We start from the raw sequence: 26,393 nt of genomic DNA on the forward strand, positions 1-26,393 counted from the left end.
TTACCAGGCCAAGTTAAACTGACAACTCAATGTTACTTTCACCACTTTTTTAAACCAATATTGCATTAAACAACTAGAGCTTTGGCGTTGTTATTTAAAACAGTGATTTGTTTGGGGGGGGGGTACAGAATAGAATAGGTATATAATAGAACAAGTCATGCTGGGGTTCCTCCAAGTTCTTCTTAACAAGATTGTCACAAAACATGTTCCACCCTTGTTTTGCTATATGGTATTAACATGTAAATGAAGGCTTGCAGCGCCCTCTGCTGGACGGTTGGTGCAAATACACAAATATTACTGGGAGCTGTCTTATCAAGTAGATAAGATTACAATAGATGGTTCTCATACACGTCCTCAGGTATTCAAAGATACATATTTTGTGCCTCATTATGTTTGTGCATATATTTCCTTGAATTCTTATTTTCAGAGCTTTTTCTGTTATTTTTAACTTTCTCTCAGTTACATTTTTTTTTGATTTAGCAGATTATTCTCATGAGACAGGTTGCCAGGAGGGAGAGGAGTGGCTCCGGCTCCCAGTGTCTTACCTGCCATTTGTATTTATCTGCAACGATCTTCTGACAAATCTGCATCGAGCGAACTGATTGTGAAGAGTGTTTAGTAATCTTGGAGCACACAGTAGGAAGAAATGATGACAGTGTCCAATGTCATGCATGAAGAATACTTTCTGCCTGGTAACAACTCATGAATGTGTCCAGAAACATTGACTTTCTCTGCTTTGGTTGCATTGTTGTGTTAGCATGCTAATGTTAGCACACACATAACTCATTGACACAGAATGACCGTGATCTAAAGACACTTATATTACATCAAAATAAGCAGTGAGCATGTTATTCTTCTTTTTCTCTAGTCCTTGACTAAAACAGCTTTATGCACAAGGCCGTCCCGTCCATGTAAACACGGCTCTGACAACAACACAGCTGGGGGGACTCGAGCTTCTCACTCATTGTAGACAGTCATGACTCAGAGACACGGAGGATAGACTGGATTTCTGCTGTATTAATGTGCACATTCTTCCTTTAAGACGAATCCAACCCCATGAAAAGTGAGTCCATGAGTCTTTGAAGAAGAGTCGATAGTTAATTTTATTATGGGCTCATCAATAGTTATGGACATATAATCATCTCTTTACAATACAACAGAAGATCAGAAGAGCATGACAGACCACTTCAACAGAATCTCATATTAAAAAAGCAATAAATAAGACCATAAATAAACCAAGTACAGGTTTTCAAATCAGATATAGATTTATAAGCACTAATATTGTGTCTGCATGCGTCATGAAACACCCTCAACCGTCGTCTGTACAAATACAAGATCTGCTGTAGGTTATATGAGGAGGGTAAATCTACAGAATGACTCTATGAGGCTACTCGACCGTACTGAGGAAAGGCCCGACATAGAAAACAAGGAAGCACTTTAAAGAGACCTCACAGACACACACACACACACACACACACACACACACACGCACGCACGCACGCACACACACACACGCACACACAGACCCTTACAAACACACACACACACAGAGGCATACACAGCGCATCTTCCATTATGATTATATTTACATATGATATGCATACATACTGTATAACACTAAACTTTCACACACACTCACACAGCTTGAGTAACAGACTCACGTCTGGGACACCCTGATTTTAAAGACCATGTTTTCTTTCATCACATCCTGAGAACAAATAAACAAATAAATAAATCAATCAATCAAAAGCCACAGGCAGCTGAAGCACGCCATTGGTTGGATTCTAACGTTTTATCAGCACGATCCCATCCAATCCTCTACGTAAGACCAGAACTGCAAATTCAAAACGTTAATCATGAAACAAAATGTGTGATATCCCATCAGTTTGTGCATCACATGTGACTAAATCTAAATGTGATGTCTCTGAAGGCCGTAGTGCAATGAAACAGTGCAAACCTCTCATAGAGGCCACGTCCGTCTGCCTCAAACGGAACGGGCGGGGGTTACTTAGGTAACCTGCTGCATTGTGTCTTTGACCTTCTTTATTTCCAGATTGTCTTTAAAATGTTTTTCATAATTTGAGCGTGTTTTAAGGAGGAGTACCGAACTAGTCTTTGACTGATCAAACTGTGCTGTTATTTATAAAGGTCACATAAGATTACATAAAACTTTATTCATCCCAGAGAAAACGATGCTTATTAGAATTTATTTCATTCCTACATAAAAAAACAAACATTAGTGGTGCAGTGGCCAGTGTGTGCACCCCATGTATGGAGGCTTTAGTCCACCAAGCAGGCGGCCCAGGTTCAAATCCGACCTTTGGCTCCTTTCCTGCATGTCATTCCCAACTCTCTCGCTCTCCCCCATTTCTGACTCTAGCTACTGTGCTATCTCTCCAATCACTGCACAAAAAGCCCCCCAAAAAGCATGAATAAAAACATTAATTAACAAAAAAGTATAAAAAAAGGAATTAAAGAAGAACGCAGAAAGCTTTCGAGCAACTCCAGCAAGCTGCCGCCAGACGGGAATTTCAAATGTTGTTAATAAGGTAAATATAAAGCAGAACTTTGCAAACTTCAGTCTAGTTTAAAATTACATTTTGATATCCTAGTTTCTGCAAAACGAAAGTATCTCTTTTGATTTGATCACAGTCATGTTAACCTTTGGAGCCCATGACGATTATAAATCAGACAAGTACTTTTAATTCCTTTAATGGTTTCGCAACGATTTCAGTCTTGACCTTTTTAAAAATGCATCCTAGATTTAGCCACAGATGTGCAAACCACAAGTTTTCCAGCCACAAAGTCTGGGAGACAATTTGTATTGCCAACACGAAGGCTGGGGGATCAAATGTCTAACAAAAAAACCCAAAAAAAAACCTCTCAATATGTTCATATGAGAAGTAATGATCCCTCTTACCATCCTGTTCCCTCATGTTGTTGTGCTATTTCTGCTCTCCTGTTCACACATGCTAAACACACACACACACACGCACACACAAAGCCTGCTACTAAAACACTAAAGAAATGATTCAGTAAATGAGTACACAAAACCTCGCAGGATCTGTATGGCCCTTTCCTCTGGATAAAAAGGATAGTTCACATTAAATATGGCTCACTGTCATCGTCACTGTCATCGTTATATGAACACAGAGGTAATCAGCTCCTGTACAAAATACCCCCCCACCCCCGCCCAAACACACACACGCACACACACACACTCACACACACACACACCCACAACTAGTCTTTACAAAAGAGGAAAATAAATACAGAACACTTTCATCATCATCATCGTAGTAGTAGAAGAGTTTGTATAATCCTGTGACCGTGTTTCCTTTAGATAGTTGCTCTGCAGAAATAAATGGCAGTTATAGAGGTCGTCACAATAACTGTTAATGGCATACGTCGTAGCTGGAGTATAAACATCACATGTAAACAACATGAAGTTCTGTTTGAAGAAAAATCATCCCGAGATGTTTCCTCTGTCAGCGTCTGTCTGGTCCAGCTTTGGGTTCCAGCTGTGGAGGATGTTGTGATCTTAAACGTCTCGTTTGTGGCACTTTTTTTTTTTTTTTAGCTCTCCGCTTAGTGACGGACAGCGGCGGCTCCTCATTGGTGGGGCGAATGTTTGTTCACCTCTGCTGTCATGTTGAGTTATGTGTCCGTACATAAAGCACTTTGGTACATCTCTGTACCGGATGCAATGATTGGTTCTTAGATTTAATATTTCATGTAGCTCACCCCCTTTCGTTCTTACATTGGCATGCGCTAAGAAATCAAATGGAACCCTTTGACTACAGCAGAGTGGAAACTTTCCACATTGAGTAGCCAATGGTTATCTATGTCAGGGGGCTGCAATTGAAGACTGATCACATCGCATGTGTCGTGCCGATACTAGTTATGTAAGCTAGTGCAGGTTCCACTGCCGAGGTTGCTAGGCGACAGACACTTGAGAGACTCTGGGTACCGAAAAAAGTTGACCAATGTACTTGTGCAGTTTCTCTCTCTCTCTCTCTCTTTTGCTTGCGACAGCTTTTGGTTAAAGTATGACTGAAAATCTGAAGAGTTCTCAGAGCTTTGGCACTTTTTGATATCATCCATCGTTAAAAGAACAGAGGTTGCATCTTTTCAAAACACGTGGCCAACACAGCCGACTCGTTCCTTTAAGAGTGGAGTCTAAAATAGAAGATCAGAAGATGTGATCAACGCACACCGAGAGGAGGACTTTCCTCTGCTTTTCTTACAGAGCTGTTGGTTAACTGGTCTCATTAATAAGTCTGTGAAGGGAATAGTCAGAACTCATGGAAAACTGTTTTTTTTTCTCTCTCATGGAGTTTTTTCAGTTAAAAATCTCCGTAAACAAGAATCAAAGATTCACCGACGCTCCTGTCCTCTGAGGCAGCGGATGCTGCTGCTGCTGCAGAATCTCAAAGGAAAGAGGCCGGCCTTTCAGATCTGCACGCTCCAAACAGTTCATTGCAAAACATGGAAGTTTGGTCTGTTGCTCTACACTTCAAAATCTGACGTGCTTAGTTCCCCATCACCATCAGAACGTGTCCTTCCACCGTCCTTAAGTTATTCATTTGGATGGAGAATTACGACGGCTGGTTTCCCACCCTGAGGTACATTACTTTCATAATGTTTTGAAGTTATTTGGGGTTTGTTTTTCATCCCAAATCATGATCTTTACATAAATCTAACTAAGCAGTTCAGACAGCGGGCTTTTCTCCTCTTAACAACTTTGAGCCTGTGTTAACTGTAGTTGCAAACATATTCTTTGAGAGCTCATAAACTGAACCAATCTCAGCATGCTTATTGAACGTTGTCGATTATTGCTAACAGGACTGTCGAGCCCTGCAGGAAAAGAAACTCAAGGAGTACTCAGCTGATCATATTTTAAAGTGTTGAGCAACTGACCATGTTGTAGATAGTAAGATCATGTTGTAGATGAGATCATCTGAAGCCCCGCCTCTAATCACACCGACATGTGAAAGAATATAACCGTACAGCAGAGAAGAAGGAAAATAATACATAATGTCAGGGCTTCACAGACATCATCTTGAGTGACTCTTAAAGAGTTTGAACACGGTCAAAGATCCAGTGTAGCTCAAACAAGTCTCATCTCTGTACAGCTCATTGTTGTCCTCTGACAGAGACAATCTGTGACCATAGCTCTACGACACATTTGTCACATTACACTACAGAAAGAAGTGTAACATGACAAAATGTGAAGGTTTTTTACTGATGCCAGTCGAACATAAAGATTATTTTGGGCTGCAAATGGGGCTGCGTTCAGACTTTTTATTTTTTACTATAAATATCCATGATTTACTCTTTCCAACTTCACCAATAACATCTACTTTATAACACAAGATAATTGGTTTTAACATAAGTCCCGCCTCTGACAGGGCTGATAGCCAATCACAGTTTGGAGGGGGGGGGGTGTCCCTGGCTGCCCCTCTGGACACACCCCTGGCTGCAAGTCATGCAAAGCTACTCTATAGGTTTGACAGAGTGACAGCATGAAGGGTGAACATGTGGATTTTTAAGGTTAGTATAATTTGTTTTGAGCTAGAGAAGAGATTCATGCTACACTGCATGTTTGATTCAGTCTCCATCTTACACATTATAGGGTTTGACAGTCACTCTCTCCACTAAGTATTGCTTAGTTGTTCATGTAGGTGTGTAAGTGTTAAAAAAAGGAAAAGGGATGAAAAAAAATAAATAATGTGTAACCTGCACGGGCAGCGATCAAACAAACATTCACATCTATTCATTTCCAAACATTATTTGGCTCAGTTCCCTCTATAACACCATGCGGCAGACAGTGCCAGCACTTTATATTACTTCACTTGATGGCTTTAATGGTATGGTTTGAATACAGTTCAGTTTTTTTTACTTTTCTTTTGTAGTTTTGGTCATCAAAAGTTGGGTTGCTTAAATGCATTGGGCAACAAAGTCACCAAACAGGCTTTAAAAGAATTTTTTTGTTTCTGAGTAACAACACCTGATGGCTCCTGTATTAAAGCGCCCTCTGGTGTCCCAACAATGAAACTGTGGGTACAAAGTTATCACAGCCAAAAGGAAAGATGTCCAAAATGTATTTAAAAAAACAAAAACAGAATCTGTTTCTTTGAGACAAAGAGGAAGATGAAGATAAACAGTAATCGTGTTGTTCTCTTCTCCACAGAAAGAAAAAAAGAGAGAGAGAGAGAGAGCGAGAGAGCGAGAGATAGAGGGACAGTATTTTATATTACAACAGCCTGCAGGGTCATACAGCCTGACACAATCCCATGTGAGTGTGAGAGTGTAAACCAGTGTGTATGTGGAGTGTTGTCGTGACATGTTAATGAGTGAGTGTGAGATACTGTGTGTATGATTGTCCATCTCCTCCGTACAGGTGTGTGTGTGTGTGTGTGTGTGTGTTATTCATGAGAGACCTGAGAACCAAACATAAAACTCTTCTGCTCTGTCCAAAAAAACCATGTTGGTTTCCTTCAAATTTGAGAGATAAATGATGTTTAGAATGAACCTGTCACAATCTTTCTAATATGAGAGCAGAGTCTGTAAGCGAGAGGGGGGGGGGGACTTTAGATGTCTGAAGAATATGTTTTTTTTATTTGTAGTCCAGTGAAAGTGTCTGAGCAGGCGGTTGTATGCAGTATGAAAAAAAGTCCTCATGGAGAGGAAAAGAGGCAGAACTGTTTTGCTTTTGGAGCGCTGACGGCCCAGCAGTTGTTGTTGCACGCCCCATGTACAGAGGCTATAGTCCTCATCACAGCAGTTGTTTGTTTGAGTCCGGCCTCTGCCCTTTGCTTCACGTCACCCCCCCCAACTCTCTCCTCCAAACATTTCCTATCGCTCTTCAGCTGTTCAATCTATTAAAGGCAAAGAGTCCTCTCAAGCTGCCTGATCACTTTGTGTTAACGGAACGATATTGAATAACCTGTTAATGGTTTGAATCTGCACGAGCTGCACCTGAATATTCACCATCAATCCCCACATGGCAGATGGTTGACACCCCCACCCCCCATCTGTTTTTCCAGTGTATAAGACGCACCTCTCTTTTAATATCAAATTAAAAACTAAAAAGTGGGCTGCGTCCTTTATACCGACGCAACATATATACCAGTATATAATGGTGAGACATGCCCTGCCATGACCAAAATCTCAGCTGCCACCATCATCATCTGCACACCACCTGACGCGACTCGCTCCCATTCATTGTGTATTGCAAGCGGCCGCGTGCTGGGATACATAGTTACGCGGACCAGGCTGGCAGCAACGCTTTTAAAGCATCTTTTCACCAACTGCTCGTTGCTGAACACAATGGAAAACATCACACAGGAAGACAGTTTAAACCTTTTCGCCCTCTTAGAGACCCTCAAAAAACAGACTGCGACTTATTCACCCATGTGACTTATATATTCTGGATTTTACTTCAGTTGTTCTTGTAGTTTTATCATCTGTAGACATCAAACTTTTCTTCTTTGTTCAGCCAGTGTTTCATTTACTCATAACTTACGAGAGACAAGAGAAAACAGTTTCCTGTCTAGTGTGGCAGATTGACCATCAGAATGTCGACACAACAACCTCGTCGTGATGAATCCTGCAAAAATATTACAGGTTTTGATCTTTGGGCGAGGGGCTCATGTCCTTTATGTCGACTTCACAGACTATAGTGTTTAACAGACATGAATGTAACTTTAAATCTTTTAATACTTTTAAATGTAGCTTTCAATAAGTTATAATGTACGTCACCATGTACCTATTGTTATCAAATAAAAACAGGATTTGGATTTGAAAAAACAAAGCCTAAAAGAAAGCTAATGTGTCTATAATAGAAAAGAAAGATTGAAATCTTAACTAGATTAGTTTGTGTCTGTTCAGTGTAGATGATCTCTGCACATCCAGTTCAACACCTGTCCTGTACCTAGGTGTGGACAACCATACATGTGTGTGTGTGTGTGTGTTTGTTTGTGAAGTGCATGTCCACCCTTTGTGCGACCCTGCAGTGTCCTCATAGTCGTGTCTGAGCCTCGGGGATGTAGATTTCGATGCTGTCAGCGCTCTCCGTGGCGGAGTTTTGCCGTACCGATGCGGCTCTCTTGGCCGCCATCAGGCGCTTCCTGGCCTCCTGCCGCTGTTTCTCGGAGCTCTCCAGGGAGCGGTCTCTGGCCAGAGGTGGGTGGTGGTGGGGACCCTTGGGTGGCTTTTTTGGCACTGGAGGAGGGAGCCGCCTCTCCTGGTGGGAGAGGACGTTGGGGGGGAGGGGAGAACATTTCAGGAAAAAGACACACTTCTGTGTGTGCGTGTGTGTGCGTGTGTGTGTATGTATGAAGGTGTTTGCACTGTATGTGCCTGTGACGCTCATCTAATGCTTTTAGTTTGATTTAACATGTTTTAATTGCACTGTTGAACAATGTCCTATATCTAAAACTATACCTGCTCTACATTCCTATCAAAAGCTTTCATGTGCATGCAAGAAGGTATTTAACTATAACAGATACGTTTAGGTAATGTTTTATCTTATGGTACGATCTGTGCCTGAACATGGCTTCAGTTTCCCTCTGCAGACATCCTGCTCTATATTTTAACTGAGGTCACACATTTTCTTAATATGGATCCATGTATCTTTTAACTGGGAGAATATTTGACCTGTTTTGGTGTTTGGCTGTAATGGCAGAATGCAGGTAAATGTGCCTAACCCAACCATGTCAACTTTAAGTGCTTACAAAAGGAGTTCAGTACTTTCCTTCAGTCACACACGACCTTGCTTTAGTTATTGTTTTTTAACCTGTGTAAACCTGGGAAACTACTGCACATATCAGACACTTCAACATGTATTAGCCTGGTTCCTCATGCATGCAAAGGGTTAAATGCTCCCCTAACTGAGCCGCAGAGCAAATAGCATCAGTGTGCATCTCTGTATCTAAATCGCGCTTTTATGTAATAAGTTTTGGAAACACTGGCCCCTTGCTTGCAAATTAGCCTCAATATAAAAAACACCAGCGCTTACAGCCATGCACAGTTAGAGCAGTAAGCTGAGAGTTGATGGAAACTGCGGCGTAGTATTTAACAGAGACATCATGTGCAAACTTTCCAGTGATGGGGAAAACAATTCCACCAACCGAGTTCATTTAAGCTGTACTTTAACAAACTACCACCTCATAGTAGGAAACAATCCTCAATAACGTAGAAAGACAAAAGCTCCTTTGGCTGTGCAAAGCATGTGGAAATAGAGGATGAAGTAAATAAATAAGAAAAGCTTTTTCTGATCTCATATTTTGTTTTTTGACATCATGTAAATCTTTGTAGTGAATGAACTTCATTCAACTTGATATTATCTTATTTGAGGTCACCTGAGACTGCCTTGTAAACTGTGAAATGCAAACTGTAATGTATGTATTAAGAAAGGAACATGAGCGACACTCCCTGACGTCACTGTCTTCACTCTGGAAGCAGCGAAACGCACAACAAAAAGCCACTGGTGGTGAGGCGGCGGCTGCAGGCGGCAGCAAGATGAAAGGAAGGAAGGAAGGAAGGGCAGAAGAAAGCATGGAGATATGGATGGAAGGACAGACATTATGGATCTACGGTGGCCCAGAGATGCCAAGGCCCCCGAGGTGCTGTTGGCATTGCAGTTATGCTGATTGATGCGTGGCTGTTTGCAAGCGCCTTCACTGTCAACACAAAAGAAGCACAAGAAAGAAAAAAAAGTACAATAATGAGAGCAAATGAGGAAGCACAGTCAATATTCACAATGATACAGAAGCAGACACAGATGCTGACAGAGCAGGCGATGAACACTCTTAGCTCCGCAGAAAGAGTATCTGTACTGCCGGAAGAACATTTGATACAAGCACACACTGACTCTGCACCATGAGAGAAAAGCTGAGAGCTTCTGTATGCGTGGATTTTTACATTTGCATTGGTGATAGTTGTCGTTCAAAGCTTAGAAAGCCTGATGGATATTGCTGTTCAAAGTTGGTGTGGTGGTTCTTGAAAAACTTCCCTTAACACAATGGCAACAACCTGCTAATGCACAACCAAGCTAACGTTAGCTTCATTTGTGTCCCTGTGGCTGTTCGCTCCGCTGATATCCAATCATATTTATCTGCAAAACCTTTGTGAAGGTTTTATAGTCATGATCTCATCAACAACACACATACTGTGGTATTGAGCAATTGTTTCTGGAATTGCAGAATAAAACTTTTTCAAATCATCACAAGGTCACACGTGTCTACTATTAGCATTAACAGATGACTCTGTGCAGGCTGCAGGGCTTTTTGGAAAAACTGTAAGGGTGTCTATTTCACATGCTGGTATGGTAACTCCCAAAAAAACAGTCAGTGTTGAGATTCCTCTCACTTCTGGGAGTGTCATACATGATGATCAACCAGACAGATAAACTAACAGCTCTTTGCATGTCTCATCTTGTGGACAGCCCTTGTAAAAGCATTTGATTTTCCTTTATAAGATTGGTGTCATGGTGACATTATTTCTGCATATTTTCTTCATTGCAAAATCTGTATTTGTGGTTTGTACTGCTGAGATATAAGGAGACTTTCTTGTTACATCTAAAGTGCCAGTAACTGGAGACAAACGGACAGACACTCTGAAACAAAACGCTGTCAGACTCAAGTAGCTGAGAGTTAAGTTCATGCAGACACAGTTGCTGTTGTGTGCCTTCAGAGGATGTTATGAGGGAAGACACAGTAGAGTTTAGTATCCTTACATAACTGAATGGGGGGGATGATCGTGGGTTTGAATAAACACCAAATGAGGTAGTGACAAAAAGTAAATCCATAACAGTATTAACAGTGGAGCAGTGACATATGCCTTTGTATGCAGGGAGCCACTTTCTACATGAGACTTCCATTCAACCCATTCATAGGGCCAGATTTGAAAACTTCCATATGATACAAGTAAAAACTCAAATTATATTAGTACCAGTTTTGATACCACGGCAACAACAATGGAAGTCCAAGGAATCAATATTGAATAATTTCTTGTTTTTAACCACTAAATAATGCCGTTGGTCAAAATGGCACAAAAACAATGCTCTCTCCCTCTGCAGGTTCGGTTCCTTTTTGATACTATAGATCATTAAAATAACAGAAACTGTATTGTTTTGAAACACGTGGTATCAAAAAAGTATGAAAAAGTATCATAGTATCAAAAATTCTGATGTTATTTAGAAATGTATCTCATTCATCATAGCCAATGAGTGAACTAACACACCAATGAATTCCTTCAAGATGGATGCTGGTGTTTGTCCAGGTCAGCCTTGTGGGATACCTAAACTTTTGTGTGCATGTGGGGGTCTGGGTGTGTGTGTGTGTGTACCTTTCTCTCTGGGGGTTCCAGGGGTCTCCAGCCATTGGCTCTGAGCTGATGAAGCTCATCAAACTTGAGGCTTACGTTCTCGATGGACAGCTGAAGCATGTCCCAAAAACCAGCGAGGTCTGAGGCCACAGGGCGGGGGTGGGCGTTCGGGTTCTATTACAGCAGGGGACAGAAAAAATAACAATTAAATAAAAAAATAATGAATTGGCTATCAATTGTTCTCTTTTTGCAAACGATAGTGCCCCCTGAGGTAAATGTGCTTCATCTTTTCAACTAGATAAAATAATAATTAAATGCATTCATCCCACATGCACTGCTGCAGAGGAGCACGCCAAAACATACCAATCATCAAATACTATAATCTGTTTATAAATCAAAGTTTAGTCTATGAAACACACGAGTGTAAGGTGTGACTTTGATGTTTCCGACTCACCAGGTTCTCCTCACACAACTCCCTGAACTGTTGAAACTTCTGAGATATGAGAAGTTGAGCGCTTCCAACAGCACTCCGCATCTTTCCAAGGACTACAGGAGAGACACACAGTTTAACATCAGACACGGCAACAGCAGTGACAAATCATATTCCTGCAGAGAGACTCCTACAGGTAAAGGTTTATGATTCATGGGGAACAGATGTTCCATTGCTCAGTACTTTTAGCTGAGGAAGCAGTAGACATGATCATCATGATCTGAGAGGTTAGTTTGTCTGACTGTGGATCTTTGGTGTTTGTGCAAAACACAATACAAGAAAAACTTGTTTATGGTTTGAAAGAATTGCGCTGCGTTTGCACCCACAGTCTACTTCACAAAACAAAAGCAAAGGATTAAATGCTCTCCTAACTGTGCTGCAGAGCAAAGAACATCACCATGTGTTGGGGCTGTTTGTGTGTAATTAAATGAGCCATCATGCAGTCATTTGGGGGAAAAATGGCCCTTTCTATGCTAGCTAGCCTGATTGCAAAAACTGTCTGAATCACAAACATTGGCGCTAACAGCCACACACAGTTAGAATACCCTCTGCTGAGAGTTGGTGGTAACTGCGCCGCAATGTAATGAGAGATGTCACACTAAAACTTTCCAGTGATCAGGAAAACAATTCAAACTCTGTATAACTTACAAATAAATGATCTGTAAACACAGTCTGTAAATATAACCAGGGGTTCAATCAGCCCGGGGCTGTCAGAGGTGGAGAGACGCTCTGAAGCATTACTCAGAAGAATTTGAAGGTATTTTTGTTTTCTTTTCTTTTTCAAGTTGTCATTTCTGCTACATCCAGGGAGAAAACTTTGTTTAAAACGATGAAACTCGTATCACATTTGTCAAGTCTGGCATCCCTGAAGAAGTGTCCTCCCTCATGTCCTAGCTCATCACCTTTATGTGGATAGGACTGAGCTCTTTCCGCATGAGAGCACAGCTCCGTGCAGAGTCAAGGTGCAGAGAACTTCTCTCCACAATCACGTTGCACGGAGCAGGACAACTTGTACCAGTACGCACACAACCAGTGCAATCCCTGTGCACGTAATGAAACTGCTGCATTATGGTTTCTGTTGGCCAGTATGTTCTTCTCCGCTCTTTTGTGATTGTGTCGAACTACAGGCAGCATAAAGGTATTGAGGCAAACATTCTCATTATAGCATCGTTTTAGTGCATCGTCCGCCACTTCTATATTTGAAATCTAAATGTCCCACTCCTATAAGCGCAATTTCAAATAGTAAATCTCCTCCTGGTTCTGCTTAGTCCCACCTACACACCCATTGTTCAGCGGCAACCACGAGGACAGTCAGGAGGTGGTCTCAGGAAACCAATGAGCTCCTGCAAGGGTGTTTTGAGGCTACATACTGGGATGTGCTCTGCGAACCCCATGGGAATAACATTGACTCCATGATGGACTGTATAACTGACTACATCTCCTTCTGTGTCAATAATGTGGTACCTACTAGGGAAGTGAGGTGCTTTGCAAACAATAAACCCTGGATCACCAGTGATTTAAAATGTCTGCTAAATAAAAAGAAGAATTCAGGGACGGTGACAGTGAGTTGCTGAAGAGCGTACAGAGGGAGTTGAGGGTGAGGCTGAGAGAAAACAAGGAGGCATACAGGAGGAATCTGGAGAGCAAGCTCCAGCAGAACAACATAAGGGATGTGTGGCACGGTATGAAAACCGTAACCGGCTTCAAGGTGAAAGGAAATCAGGCAGAAGGTAGTCAGGAAAGGGCCAATGAGATGAACGTGTTCTTCAATAGGTTCAGTACGAGGCCTTTGGCTACCTCCCCGGCCCCTGATAGCCACACAGACCCTACATCCTCCCCCCTCACAAAGGCCCCCCCCCCCTCCCCGCAAGTTACCCCCCAACATGCTCTGACCCCCACCGTGCCCCACCCCTACCCCACACTTCTCTGGCCTGTCTGTCTGTCTCCAGTAGCCAGGTGAGAATGCAGCTCGAGAGACTCGGCCAGAACAAGGCAGCAGGTCCAGACGGCATCAGCCCCAGGGTTTTGAAAGCCTGCGCAGGTCAGCTATGTGGCATTCTACAGCATCTTTTCAACCTCAGCCTCAGCCAGGGGAGGGTGCCAGTGCTGTGGAAAACATCCTGCCTTGTTTCGGTCCCCAAGAAACCCTCTCCCTCTGTCCTCAATGACTACAGACCAGTTGCCCTAACATCGCACATCATGAAGGTACTTGAGAGGCTGGTCTTGGCCCACCTGAGACCACAGGTGACCAGCTACCTGGACCCATTGCAGTTTGCATACTGCCCAAGGGTGGGGGTTGAGGACGCCATCATCTACCTACTCCACAGAGCCCACGCTCACCTAGACAAGTCTGATAGCACTGTGAGGATTATGTTTTTTTGGATTTTTCAAGTGCTTTTAACACCATACAGCCAGTACTGCTCCGTGAGAAGCTGGAGCTGATGCAGGTAGACACCACCACAACATCATGGATCATGGATTACCTGACTGACAGACCACAGTTTGTGAGGCTGGGGAGGTCTGTGTCTGAGTGGGCGGTCAGTGGCATAGGAGTGCCGCAGAGGACTGTGCTGTGCCCTTTCCTCTTCACACTATACACCTCAGACTTGCAGTATAACCCTGAGGCTTGTCACTTACAGAAGTTCTCAGATGATACTGCGGTAGTAGAGTGTATCAGTGGTGGAGAGGAGACTGAATACAGGATGCTGGTGGATAACTTTGTTGCATGGAGTGGGAAGAACCACCTGGTGTTAAATGTAACAAAGACCAAGGAAATTGTGGTGGACTTTAGGAGGGACAGGCCTGAGCTAAGCACCATCTCTATCCTTGGGGATGAGGTGCAGGTGGTGGAGTGCTATAAATACTTGGGGGTGCACATGAACAATAAACTGGACTGGAAGCACCACACAGAGGCTGTCTACAAGAAGGGTCAGAGCAGACTCTACTTCTTGAGGAAGCTTAGGTCTTTTCATGTGTGTAGCGAAATGTTATCCATGTTTTATCAGACTGTTGCGGCAAGTGCCATTTTCTTTGCAGCCGTCTGTTGGGGTAGCAGCATCAGGGCTTGTAACTCTAAGAAGCTTAACAAGCTGATTAGGAGGGCTGGCTCTGTGCTGGGGGACTGCTGTGGAGCCCCTGGAGGTGGTGATGGGGAGAAGGATGATACAGAAACTGTTTAACATTATGGATAATAACATGCATCCCTTAAACAATCTCATGTGTGAACAAAAGAGTGTTTTTAGTGGGAGGCTACGGCAGCTGAGCTGCAAAAAGGACAGATTTAAAAATACTTTTTTACCTACTGCAATTGCACTTTATAACGACTCCCCTTTAAGTAAGGACAGAAGACATTTAAACTTTTAAACTTTAGCCTGAGTTGCATATATCATATATCAAACTGTATTGTGGGCTCATGTTTTTTTTGTATGGGTGGGATATGTATGTATATATGTGTTGTGTTGTGTGTTTGTATGTATGCTGGCTGCTGGAAAACCTAAATTTCCCTGCTGGGATGAATAAAGTATATCTTATCTTATTTATCTTATCTTAAATAAGTATTTAGAATTCTGATTCCGCTTCATTTTTGTTACATCATATCTTTCTTCCTAGGACCCCCCACTCCCTCCATTTCATCAGGGATCGTCTCCTGCTGTTAGGGACATACACAAAAAAAAACAACTCAAGGAGATTTCATGGGCAGTGTAGCTGAAATTTTCTCGAAATGTTCAGGAGTGCATGTGTGAACAGAGTGCATGTGTGAATTCTCCCTGAACAGCTAGAGACGGATCGTTTTGGGCTGCCATGGGAAGCAATCAACTAGAGCAATCCAAAAAATATTAAAACATACAGTCTGACTCTGTAACATGTAAAAAATACAGCAAAGTTTTAAGTTTCCCACTTCCCCTTTAAGTGTTGACTTGACAAACACACACACAAACCCTTACTATCTTCTGGCAGTTCGTTGTCCCGCTGGTCGTGCTCCATCTGTCGACACCAGCCATCCAAACGGTCGGTCTCTGCCTGCAACAGCTTCAGAAACCAGCGTCCGTCTCTTTGACACACCGACCGCTGCACCGCCTGCCGTTCAAAAACTCAGACTGTAAAACATGTAGAGACTCCTCCTGCAGAGGAACGACTGTGCAGCAAAGCCAGTGAAGTGAAACAGTTTGATTTGTATCTCCTGCACAAGGACGAGGAGTCAGCATCCAGGCACTGTGATACACAATCCTGCTGCTTCAGTTGGTCATGAAAATGATGAAACAAACAAAACAACTTGACAGGGAGACATTTAAATACATTTAAATATGCTTTAGGCTACTTAAATGGACACCTGTGAAAACAGATTCACTCTAAAATTTCAACAAGCACTGTGCCATGAAACAGTTTTCTGTTAGTTTTTTTAATGGTATAATCCAAATCACAATCTGTCAAGAAACGGGTGAGGGTATGGTTAGAAACCATAAAAACCAGGAAAGGGGAGGAGAGCGGTCTCCATTGGTTGCAAGAATGTGTCTTTTGTATAAAAATCTATAATAGAATGACTGACAAAGCAATGTGTGTCTGTCCCAGTTTAATAATCTAAGAATATGTGACTGTAATGTGTCACCATAAATCAATTTAAATGTCGACTGTTATCTTGTCAAAGGTAAACTAATTTAACATGGTCGCCCCCCGTGAGTGTTGTTACCAGGCAAAAATAAACGAGCAAGAAAACATTGTCTTCTTCTTGTGTTTAGACGTAACAATGTGTTGAATTTTATTAGACTGTTTACATCCAAATATCTAAATTAATTAAAAATGGACTAAACCTATGCTGTATTTTTTTTTGTCGAGTTCTTACATTAGCTCAAACATTTCCGACAGATATCACAGCGAGAGAAATCTGTAATTTTATAGTTGTAACGGGGCGTGTCTTGTCGTGGCAGCTGCCATGACAGACACGGTGTGATAATCGAGGATGACTGGGAGTTGGAGTGATAAAAGTACCGTCATGCTTAAAACCTTCCAGTGTTCATGACAAAAGTTCCAACTCTGGGTAATGTTATTTTTAATTATAGATGTATCATTAAGGGTAAGATCAGTCACTTTGGATCTCTGAACATGATGACCGTGCTGTTTCAATCCAGGGAGGAACATTTAAAAAAAAATACCTGCAGGACTCTTATTTGAGCTGTTTGGTGCTGGGAACTGGAGGTTAATCAACTCTCAATGCTGTAACTAAAAACAGATGAATGATGCAGCTTAAGTTTATTAAGTTTAAGGGACTTCACGAGATGACTGGGACTCCAGAGTCAGTGATGTCCTTATGTTAGGTAATCCCTACAAGCAGTTTTTTTCATATTACACATACTTTCTAGAGAATTAGGAAAGCCTAAAAAGTGAAATGAATGCTGTGATGATCCCATCTTGAACCTCCCTGCGTCTGTTCTGAGCGCGCTCCCGCATACCTCGAGAAGAGAAGAGGTGTGGAAGTTGACATCGAGCGAGTCGTCGGTCACACTGTCTATCCAGGGGTCTGGAGGGGGGAGGATGGACGGGTCGAAGCCCACATCGTCGTAGTCATCAGAGGTGCAGGCATGGTAGTGGTTCCCTGAGCCCTGGATGCTGACGGTGGACGTGGCAGCATCGCGCGAGTACTGTCGAGAAAGGGCACCGGACGACAGGACCTCCACGTCCGTGTCCGAGTCTAGAGGGGTGTCCATCGGGTCGGGCAAGTCCAAATCTGCCTGGAGAGAAAAATGTATCCACCTCAGTACCTCTCTCAATGTGAAAATGTTTGTTTGAGGGATGCAGCGCTTTTATTTTAATAACAGATGTCTCATCTCAAGGTGGTGGCGATTTCAGCTGAATTTTAAGTCAAATCAGTTGTCAGATATTTTGTTGCATAATTAAAAAGTCCCCTGGATGTAACAGGAGAAGGCGTGTTATTAATCAGCAGAAGCTTACCTGTACAGCGGCCGTCACACTGTTGGAGCGCTGGAATCGACGATACCTGACCACAAGAAGAAGAAAAACAGTGAGTACAATACAGAAAGATTATTCCACCTCCACTCCCAGACTGTTCAAAGAGTCAGGATTTATTTGATGATGAAATGATGAAAATACGGTAAAAATGTCCTAATAAAGCAGCACTGAAAAATGGGGTCCTCTCCTGGTTCCAGACCTGGGACTGTCTGATGGACAGGCCTTGTTCCCTTGAGTCTGCTCTGAAACAGTCTGACAGAACAAAATGCTATCCTTTGGCATCAGTGTATCGGTATCAGCTCAATGTCATGATTTGGTTTCTTATTTTGTAGATTTTCTTGTTGTATTTAGTTCTCATTCTTCCCTGATGGTGTTGTTTCCCTTGTGTGTTTTCTAGGTTAGTCTTCAGTGTTTCATGTGTTATTGGGCTTGAATCTCTCCTTTTCACAAGTTTTCCTGCACAGGGCTCTATGGGTGCATGGAAAGTCACAAGCCCCCCATGGTCCTGGAGAGGAAACGTTCAAGGGTCTCCAGAAATCTGCCAGGACGTCTCTGCTTTTGGATTTCATATGTAAGCAGGGAAGCGGGGAGTAGGGCTGCTGAGGTTGCTGCAGAATCTGCCTACATCAGGCTTAAAACCATCAGCTTATTACCAACATTTATAAAACCCGTTTTATATTTAATACACTTTCTGCAGAGTGACACAACTCACAGCAGGTGAGTGTCAGAGGTTTTTTGATACAATCAAAGATATCAAAATGTAAAATTTAAATAGGCTACAAACATATAATGTTATGATGTTGTCCATACTAAACCTCTGCAATGTTTTTTTTTAACACAAGACACCGTGTTGTTGCCGTAATCTTCAGATGTGGTTTCCTGCATGGTTTCCTGTTATGGCTCAACCCTTCGTCTATAAGAGTGGAGTGCCGACTCAAATGAGTCCCGCGGTAATTTTACAGATTAACTCGCAACAGCGATAAAACACATCAACAAACACACATACGGTCATTGTCTGAACAGTCAAAACAGTTTTTTATTCAGCGTTTTATTCTGAAAATAAATCACATGTTTTAATATTGTTTTGGTGTCTGACTTCCTGTCCCGCTGGATCTTTTCTGTGCTAAATTGATGTGCCATGCTCCAGCATCCAGCAAAAATAAAAAGCCTTTTCGATCTGTTGCAGAGGGCTCCATACCGCTGGAACGGGGACAGAGCTGAGACGCAGCACAGCAGAGCCAATGAAAACACACAAAGCATGCAGCAAAGTTGTAGGAGATGTCTGGTGTTTCTCCCTTACTATGTCAAAAACATACATTTAAAGGAAACAGGTCCGCACATACTACGACGAGGTGGAGGGACAAGAAACAAAACCCTATAAGAGATAGTGCTGCACAGAGAATCAAGATTTATATGAAAGGCTTCTCTCAGCACCTTCCGGAGTCCTCCTATAGAAGTTTATGTACCGACAAGCTGGAACAGACAGATCTCTGGAGTCAGTGAAAAGTGTTCTCAGTCACAGTTATTGGAGTTCATCACGGAGGATAACCTTGGCTGAGGAGTGTGTGGGTGTTTGTTGTGACCAGAGAGAGAGGAATAATGACATGACAGCCGGAGATGACTCAGCTACACTTCCTGCTTCAGATTAATATTAGTTTGAATTATCATGAACTCATTCATCTTGGTTAAATGAATGTTAGTCTGTTTAAGTCTTAATATGCTGCAGATGTGTGGTTTCTATCAGTATGTGGGAGTCAGTCATGTTCAGTTTGACGTCAGTCACTACAAATTGAAAATTCAGCTACATATGTTAGCTGGGGTGTCTACAGGATTTCTGGGCCCCATGAAAAAGAATGACATCGGGCCCCTTCCCCATAACTGCAGCCAACCCTGAGATATTGTTAAAACCAAACCTCAACAGATGAACCATTATAAGCTTCAAAGGTCACATATTCTCTTCCTTTTTAACAAGTTTATATAAATGTTATAAATCCACTCTGATCCTGTGTTTTATCATGCTTATAAACCCCTCTATTTCAGCCCTGCTTAGGGTTCAGTTAATCAGTTCCGCTGTGTTGCTGACTCTAAGATGCAGGCTGGCACTAATATCTGACCTCTTTTTTCTTTACCGTCTCAAGAGTGTCTTCATTTTGAACTATGAGTGACCATGCAGGTGGACATGAACAGGGACTCTAAAGGGGGAAAATACCACCATTCAGAGTCCGGAACAAAATCAGGTTTAACGCCAAGTAGGTTTACGCAAAAAAAGGAATTTGTCTCAGTGTTTTAGGTGCAAAAACAATGAACATAAAGTAAGCTATAGTGAACAGCAGTACTCCTAATGGCAGTGTAGAGAGTCAGGGTGGAAGATATGGTGGTGCTCATACACACTAGCTCAGGTCTTCCTTTTGGGAAGTGAAAGATCCGGCCAAGAAGGACGGTGTTGTACCCAAGAAGCTTTGAGAGGTCAATGGAATAAAAACGCTAAAATATAGTTAATACAAGCATTCTCGCTAATGTTCAACAGGTCAAAGTGATGGTAGTGTGGAGTGTTAAAGCGGGGTAAACACCAAAAAATCAGGTCGTTTTTTTTGGCACAAATTCCCCCTTCTGACAAAGTAGTTCTAAAGATAATGTTGCCTGATGTTCCTGTGGTATGACGTTTGTTAAGAGCGATACGATCTGCTCATGAGAACGTCCAGGCTGCCCCGATTTCTCATCATCAATACTAAACATGTTCAGTGTTTATAATCAGATTTCTTGTTGTGTGGAGGACCCCAGAGGACGGTCGAGCACGCACTCGAACGAAAGGAAAGGAAACGGTTTGCCCAAAGGCTACAACTTTCCTAGACCAGACTCCATGGATGAGGTGATTGATGATCCATTGACAGGATATTTGCTACATGAGTTCTATGTTGAGGACTTTCTGCAGCAGATTGTTAATCTCGATTTATTTTATCTCCTACTTTAACCTCTGGAAACACACCAGTAAGATGGTTTCTGTTGCCAGTATCAACAAAGATATCAGAAGATGAAACTGGTTTCAGTGTTCTTACAGACACCTTTGTTTAACTTCGATTGACTCTGTCATTTATTAATCCAAATATGAACGTAAATTGATTTTACATGCTTGCCCTGGAACCGTGTCCTGCTTTTGCAGACACTCTGCAGTTATTAAAGGGTCAAATATTCTGAAAAATGTCAAAGGAAAAGAAAAAAGTTTGCCTCACCCTCTGTCATCCTCCACTTGAACCCCTACAGAGGTAAACTTAGACGGGTCCTCTGGATCTGGATCGTCCTCTGGTCCATCCACCTATAGCAGACAAACAGGATTAAACCCAGGACACTCTAACAAATATGTCTGAAACACATGTTTTTATTTTAATGTAGCCTAAGGGTTAACCATGACTTTGTATGTCTGGCTGGTTTGACTGACAGGTGGATGTGATGTAGCTGTTTGTCAGGAGGCTTAAGCCCCGCCTCTGCTCCAGCTCTTTGCCTGTTTCGCACCTCGAAGCAAATTCATATGTGCAACTTATAACAAGAGTCAATGGAGGCCTGGAGTGCTCATTTTAGCGCCCAAGGCCAGAAACACGTCGCCAATCGGTAACTTTAGAGACGTAGAACATTTTAAATCTACATTGCAAACAGGTCCAGTTTAATGTGTGTGTATGGTTCAAACTAAGTAAAATATATATTTCATGAAGGTCTGTAAGTCTCCATGTGGGAAGTGGCTGGTTGGTCCTCTAGTGCCCTCTATTGACCAGCTGCCACTGGTATCCTCTGTGTCTCTCCACCTCTGACTTCAGCCTCATAAATACCTGGATGCCTATGGAGAGACATTTCCCCTTCCTGAAAGCTTCTTTCCTGTAGTCATCCCGGTGGATTTCAACGACTGGCCCCCTGGTCAGGATGGGTGTGGGGACGTTGACCGTCATGCTGTTGTTGCTGTTACTGACGTGCTGACTGGCTGGTCCATGGATCTACATGGACAAATAAATTAAAAGAGACATTACGTGCAATTTAACGACAGACTTCAAATGCTGGTTTGCATAGCAACAAAAACAATATAAAGCACCAACCTGTGCGTTAGCAGCTTCTATAGCAGCTGTCAGAGCCTTCATGCTGTCGATGCTCTCTGTGGAGTTACTGAGTCCCGACTGAATGGTCATGTCCCCTCTGGGCCCCTCCTCTTCCATGTATGCATCCTGGTTCATTAAAATAGAAAACAATTCTTTTAAGACATACATTTGTACCCAAGTCAAAATGTTTCCAACATCATTTTCTCACATTAAATTAGCATGATTAGTATGAAGTTCAAGCTTGACCTATTTATTTGATTCCTTGATGCTGTCAGTCTCACTTCCCCTCCAAGTGCATGAAGACACTATGACAAAGTCTTAGGTCTCTCCTGATTAAAATATATTTAACCTTTTAAATCATCAGGTATGTTAGTGTTGGAGAGAAGGTGACCTCAATGGGTTAATCAGCTCTTTCTCTTTCTTTTTTTTTTAAGATTTATTTTTGTGCCTTTATTTGATAGGACAGTGGACAGAAATTGAAATCAGGAGAGAGAGTGGGGTATGGTGGGAAATTAGCCACAGGCTGCACTTGAACCCGGGCCATCCCTACATGGGGCGTGACCTAACCACTAGGCCATCTGCGCCCCAGTTACTCAGCTCTATACCAAGATCCCTTCAGATTAAATAAATTCCATTGTAGTATGGAAGACTTTTAATCTTCAATATATGACCTCCCTCACTCTGTGCACAACTTTTCAAAAGTGTGATTCATTAGCCCTCATGGTTACTCTTCTTTTACTATTACTGCACATGAATAGGATTCTCCTTATTAGAGTTTTTGCCCCCCAAAAAGTATACTATAAAAACACTAGCAGAACTATTTCTCCACCGGGCGAGCCTCAGGACACATCACCAACTCCTTTAGGAGAAATTGCCACCCAAATTCTTATATTTTTTAACCAATCAGATTAATTTGATGATGCAGTTTGGACCTCAGACACATTCTTTTTTTCCAGGCAAACATTCAAACCCACTTTAAACAGCACCGCGACCCACTTTTGGGTCCCGAGCCACCAGTTGAGAGCCAATGCACTAACACATAAAAACCATACACAGTTAAAGTGAAAGTTAATCACAGAGTTTGAGGTAACTGAAGCTCATTATTATGATCATTTAACCCTCCCGTAACCCAGAAAATGTTAAATGTCAGTAAATACAGTTAACTCATGACATCATTCTTATAATTAGGACATAAAGCGGTGTGGAGATTGCTCTTGAGCTGTTTCCGGTGGCACAAAAATAACAGTTATGACGTGGTCCTAATGGCTGCTCCAGGGCGTAAAACCACTGACACTGAAACTAGTGGCACAGTCATCGAGTTCAGGGCTCACAATAACCTGGTTAAAGAGCCAACACATCTCCTCTCAGCTCATGGAGTTCCTGCAGGCTGAAACTAAAAGACACATAACGAGGGTGAGTGGCACTAAACAGCAGATCTTTACATCTTCAGTAAGTCTGACCTTGAAACGGGACAGGAGCTGATAGTTTTGTACGAAAAGGACACCATGTATGTCACTGCAGCAGGTGTTGGTACTTTCAGAACTGAGTTGGTGTTATTCTTTGTAATCCACACGACCTGAGCTGAGGGGAAAAGCTCTCCACATTTCAAAGTGATTTCAATGTGTGAATAAACCCTCAGGACACTTTCACCCTCACCCATAATGTCCATAATTTCGCAGAGAGGTGTTCTGATGGTCTGTAACTATATCAGGAAGGGGGGGGGGGGGGGGGCGATGTGTAAAAACAGTGCAGTACCTGTGCGGACTCTGTGCTGCTCTGGGCGGTGATGGAGATGTACGGCTTGGAGGATGTGGAGCAGGTGGTGGTCCGGGGCGGAACGGGTGGAGGCGTTTTCTTATAGGTGGTGATGCAGGATGAAACTACACAGAAGAAAAAAGAGGGAGGGGAAAGAAGAAGGAAAGAACATGTGTTAAATTCTTATAATATATAAGTTTGACTTGCAGACATTGTACACAACTGTTCATAACACAGGACTGTAACTGTTTATAAAACTAAGGGCAGACGATCGAGCATATTTCATATTGCTCCAACCCCTCGTCAGAGACGGGCTGTTTTCCAAACCGCCTCTTACATACTATTATTGAACATAGCATGTACTGCATACATGCCGGGCCTGTCTAGGCTGTTTTCTAATCTTAGAATGAGGAAGTAAACAACAGTCCAGCTGACGGCAAAATCCTCTACAGTGTAAGCCACTTACAGTCTGAAAGAAGCTGACAAGAAAGTTATTCATGATTTTCATGATTTTGAGAATAAAAAAAAAGATAATTTGTCGCATCTTTGCGTGGTTTGGTCTGATTGTGATTATTTCCTCTGCACTGTAACGATGGCCGTAGCCGTCTGTCATTTCCATCTCTGACCTGGAGCCTTGCATTGGGGGAAACAGAATGTGAGGGAGACTGGTCTGATGCGAACTGTACATTTATTTTTACAAATTACTCATACACATCTGGGTTATTTGGCATACACATCTTGACCAAATCAGTACATACTACTAGTACATTAGCCAGTTTCAAAAACAGCCTATGACAAGTGTTTTTGATTTCCAATGACAGCACTTGCTGATCTGTTATTTCTAACTGCATTACATGGTGGTGGCACTGTATCATAATCAGTCCAGTACACCAGAAAAGGCACTGCCAGAACTGCCCAAGAGGAAGAGAGTGATAGAAGAAGATGAAGAAGAAGAAGAAGAAGAAGAAGTGAAAAGTTTTCTAAGGACATGTTGATAAAAATCGAATCAAAATGAGGTCAAAACTCTTAAATGCCAAAAAGACCAGAAACTGAGGTGGATAATCAAGTTCATGATGAAAAAGTCAGGATTCAGTCAACAGGTCATAGAAACAGCTTGACATTTAAAAAAACTGTTTTCCAGGACTGGGATGGTTTGGTAAAAGGCTTATCTAATGGTGGACTTACAACCAGGGTGTTAATTGTCAGCCTGCCTTTGCTTTGTCTAAAGGTTGTGCTCAATAGTCGACGGCAACATTTCAGAAGATTGATATTTCTAACAGGTATTACGGCTGCAGAACAAATCAGCTCGACTTGCGCTGCGACCTTCACAAGGACACAAGCTCTGAGGCTTACTCCTCCTGAAAACAAACGCCAAGGCTGCACAGGCGTGTGAGAGTGAGTGAGTGTGACAGAGGGTTCAGTGCGATGAACATGATCCTAACAGACGAGAGGACCAGGATGCAGAAAGCCACGCTGATAAAACCGACTCTTTATTTCTGTGAATGGGCCGGACCATGCGTTCTTTCCTGCTGAGAAGTATTCAGAAAATGCCCAAAAAGGCAGAAGTCAGGATTAAAACGACTATTTTATTTATTAAACGGTTGTGTTCAATAAGAGACTGGTCGTCATGTATTCTGTTATAATTATTCTGCCTATTCTGGTTGTTGTTGAGTTTATTATCCCCTTTTCAACATAATTGATCAAATAAGCAGCACAGTGTCACTGCCACTCATGAGGCATGAATATGATTCAATTGTTGAAATTCTAATTTGTTCCATTTCCAGAATTTACAAGAAAACACCCACCGATTTTATTTTTTTCAAATGGCATCCTGCTGACAACAAAACTGTTTACAAGTGTAAGAGACAGTGAAAGTGAATTCCCCTAATATGATGAAATCAGGATCATTCATATTAATGTCAGGTGAGAGAACAGTTGAGGAGAAAGACGTGAACTTCTCTGTGTGTCTTCTAACGCCTTCATCAGAATACTGTGTGAAATCTGATATTCATGCAGGAAGTACCAGACATTAACTAGTAATATAGTTAATAGTTAATAGTTTTCTGTGCTGTGCTGTGTTCCCAGCACAGCACAGAAACAGCTCTCCTCAAAGTCACCAACAACCTCCTCCTCTCCTCAGACTCTGGCCTCCTCAACATCCTCATCCTCCTCGATCTCACTGCAGCCTTTGACACCATCAGCCACAGTATTCTTTTATCCCGTTTAGAACACTCACTCAACATCACTGGCACTGCTCTTTCCTGGTTAAAATCCTACCTCACCGACAGACAACAGTTTATCAACATCAATAACTGCTCCTCCTCCAAAGCTCCTTTGTCCCAAGGCGTCCCCCAGGGTTCGGTGCTTGGTCCCCTCCTGTTCACCATATACTTGCTCCCCCTTGGTAACATTATCCGCCAGCATGGTCTCCATTTCCACTGTTATGCCGATGACATCCAGCTCTACATCTCCACCAATTCAATCAACACTGAAACCCGCTCTACCCTAACGAACTGCCTCAATGAAATAAAAATGGATGCACACCAATTTCCTCTCTCTTAACTACGCAAAATCGGACATAATAATTATCGGCACTAAATCCCTCACCACTTCCATTCACAACTTCTCCTTCACAATAGACAACTCCACTCTCTCCCCCTCCCCTCATATCCGCAATCTTGGAGTCATCTTTGACAGCCAGCTCTCCTTTGACCACCACGTCACCCAGCTCACAAGAACCGCCTTCTTTCACCTCAAAAATATAGCCCGCC

General features: G+C 42.4%; 1 protein-coding gene across 4 annotated transcripts in view; it reads right to left on the reverse strand.

The window, feature by feature from the left end:
• Nucleotides 1-1,085: 1,085 nt before the first annotated feature.
• The window catches only part of dlgap1a (discs, large (Drosophila) homolog-associated protein 1a), a 109,775-nt gene continuing 84,467 nt past the window's right edge, over nt 1,086-26,393 (reverse strand). For 2 of the 4 annotated variants that reach the window (XM_065953721.1, XM_020650723.3), the window contains exons 7-16: nt 23,623-23,747; nt 21,868-21,993; nt 21,607-21,768; nt 21,016-21,098; nt 17,768-17,813; nt 17,269-17,547; nt 15,760-15,898; nt 11,786-11,877; nt 11,353-11,505; nt 1,086-8,248 (exon numbers count right to left, since the gene is read on the reverse strand). In XM_065953721.1, the coding sequence (XP_065809793.1) occupies nt 8,024-8,248; nt 11,353-11,505; nt 11,786-11,877; nt 15,760-15,898; nt 17,269-17,547; nt 17,768-17,813; nt 21,016-21,098; nt 21,607-21,768; nt 21,868-21,993; nt 23,623-23,747 (1,430 nt within the window). In that variant the 3' untranslated portion in view covers nt 1,086-8,023. Of the gene's footprint in view, nt 9,687-11,352; nt 11,506-11,785; nt 11,878-15,759; nt 15,899-17,268; nt 17,548-17,767; nt 17,814-21,015; nt 21,099-21,606; nt 21,769-21,867; nt 21,994-23,622; nt 23,748-26,393 lie in introns of all 4 variants that reach the window. The other 2 variants (XM_065953722.1, XM_065953723.1) reach the window with 2 other exon arrangements.

Source organism: Labrus bergylta, chromosome 4 (genome assembly GCF_963930695.1).
Source record: "Labrus bergylta chromosome 4, fLabBer1.1, whole genome shotgun sequence".
Taxonomy (NCBI): Eukaryota; Metazoa; Chordata; class Actinopteri; order Labriformes; family Labridae; genus Labrus; species Labrus bergylta.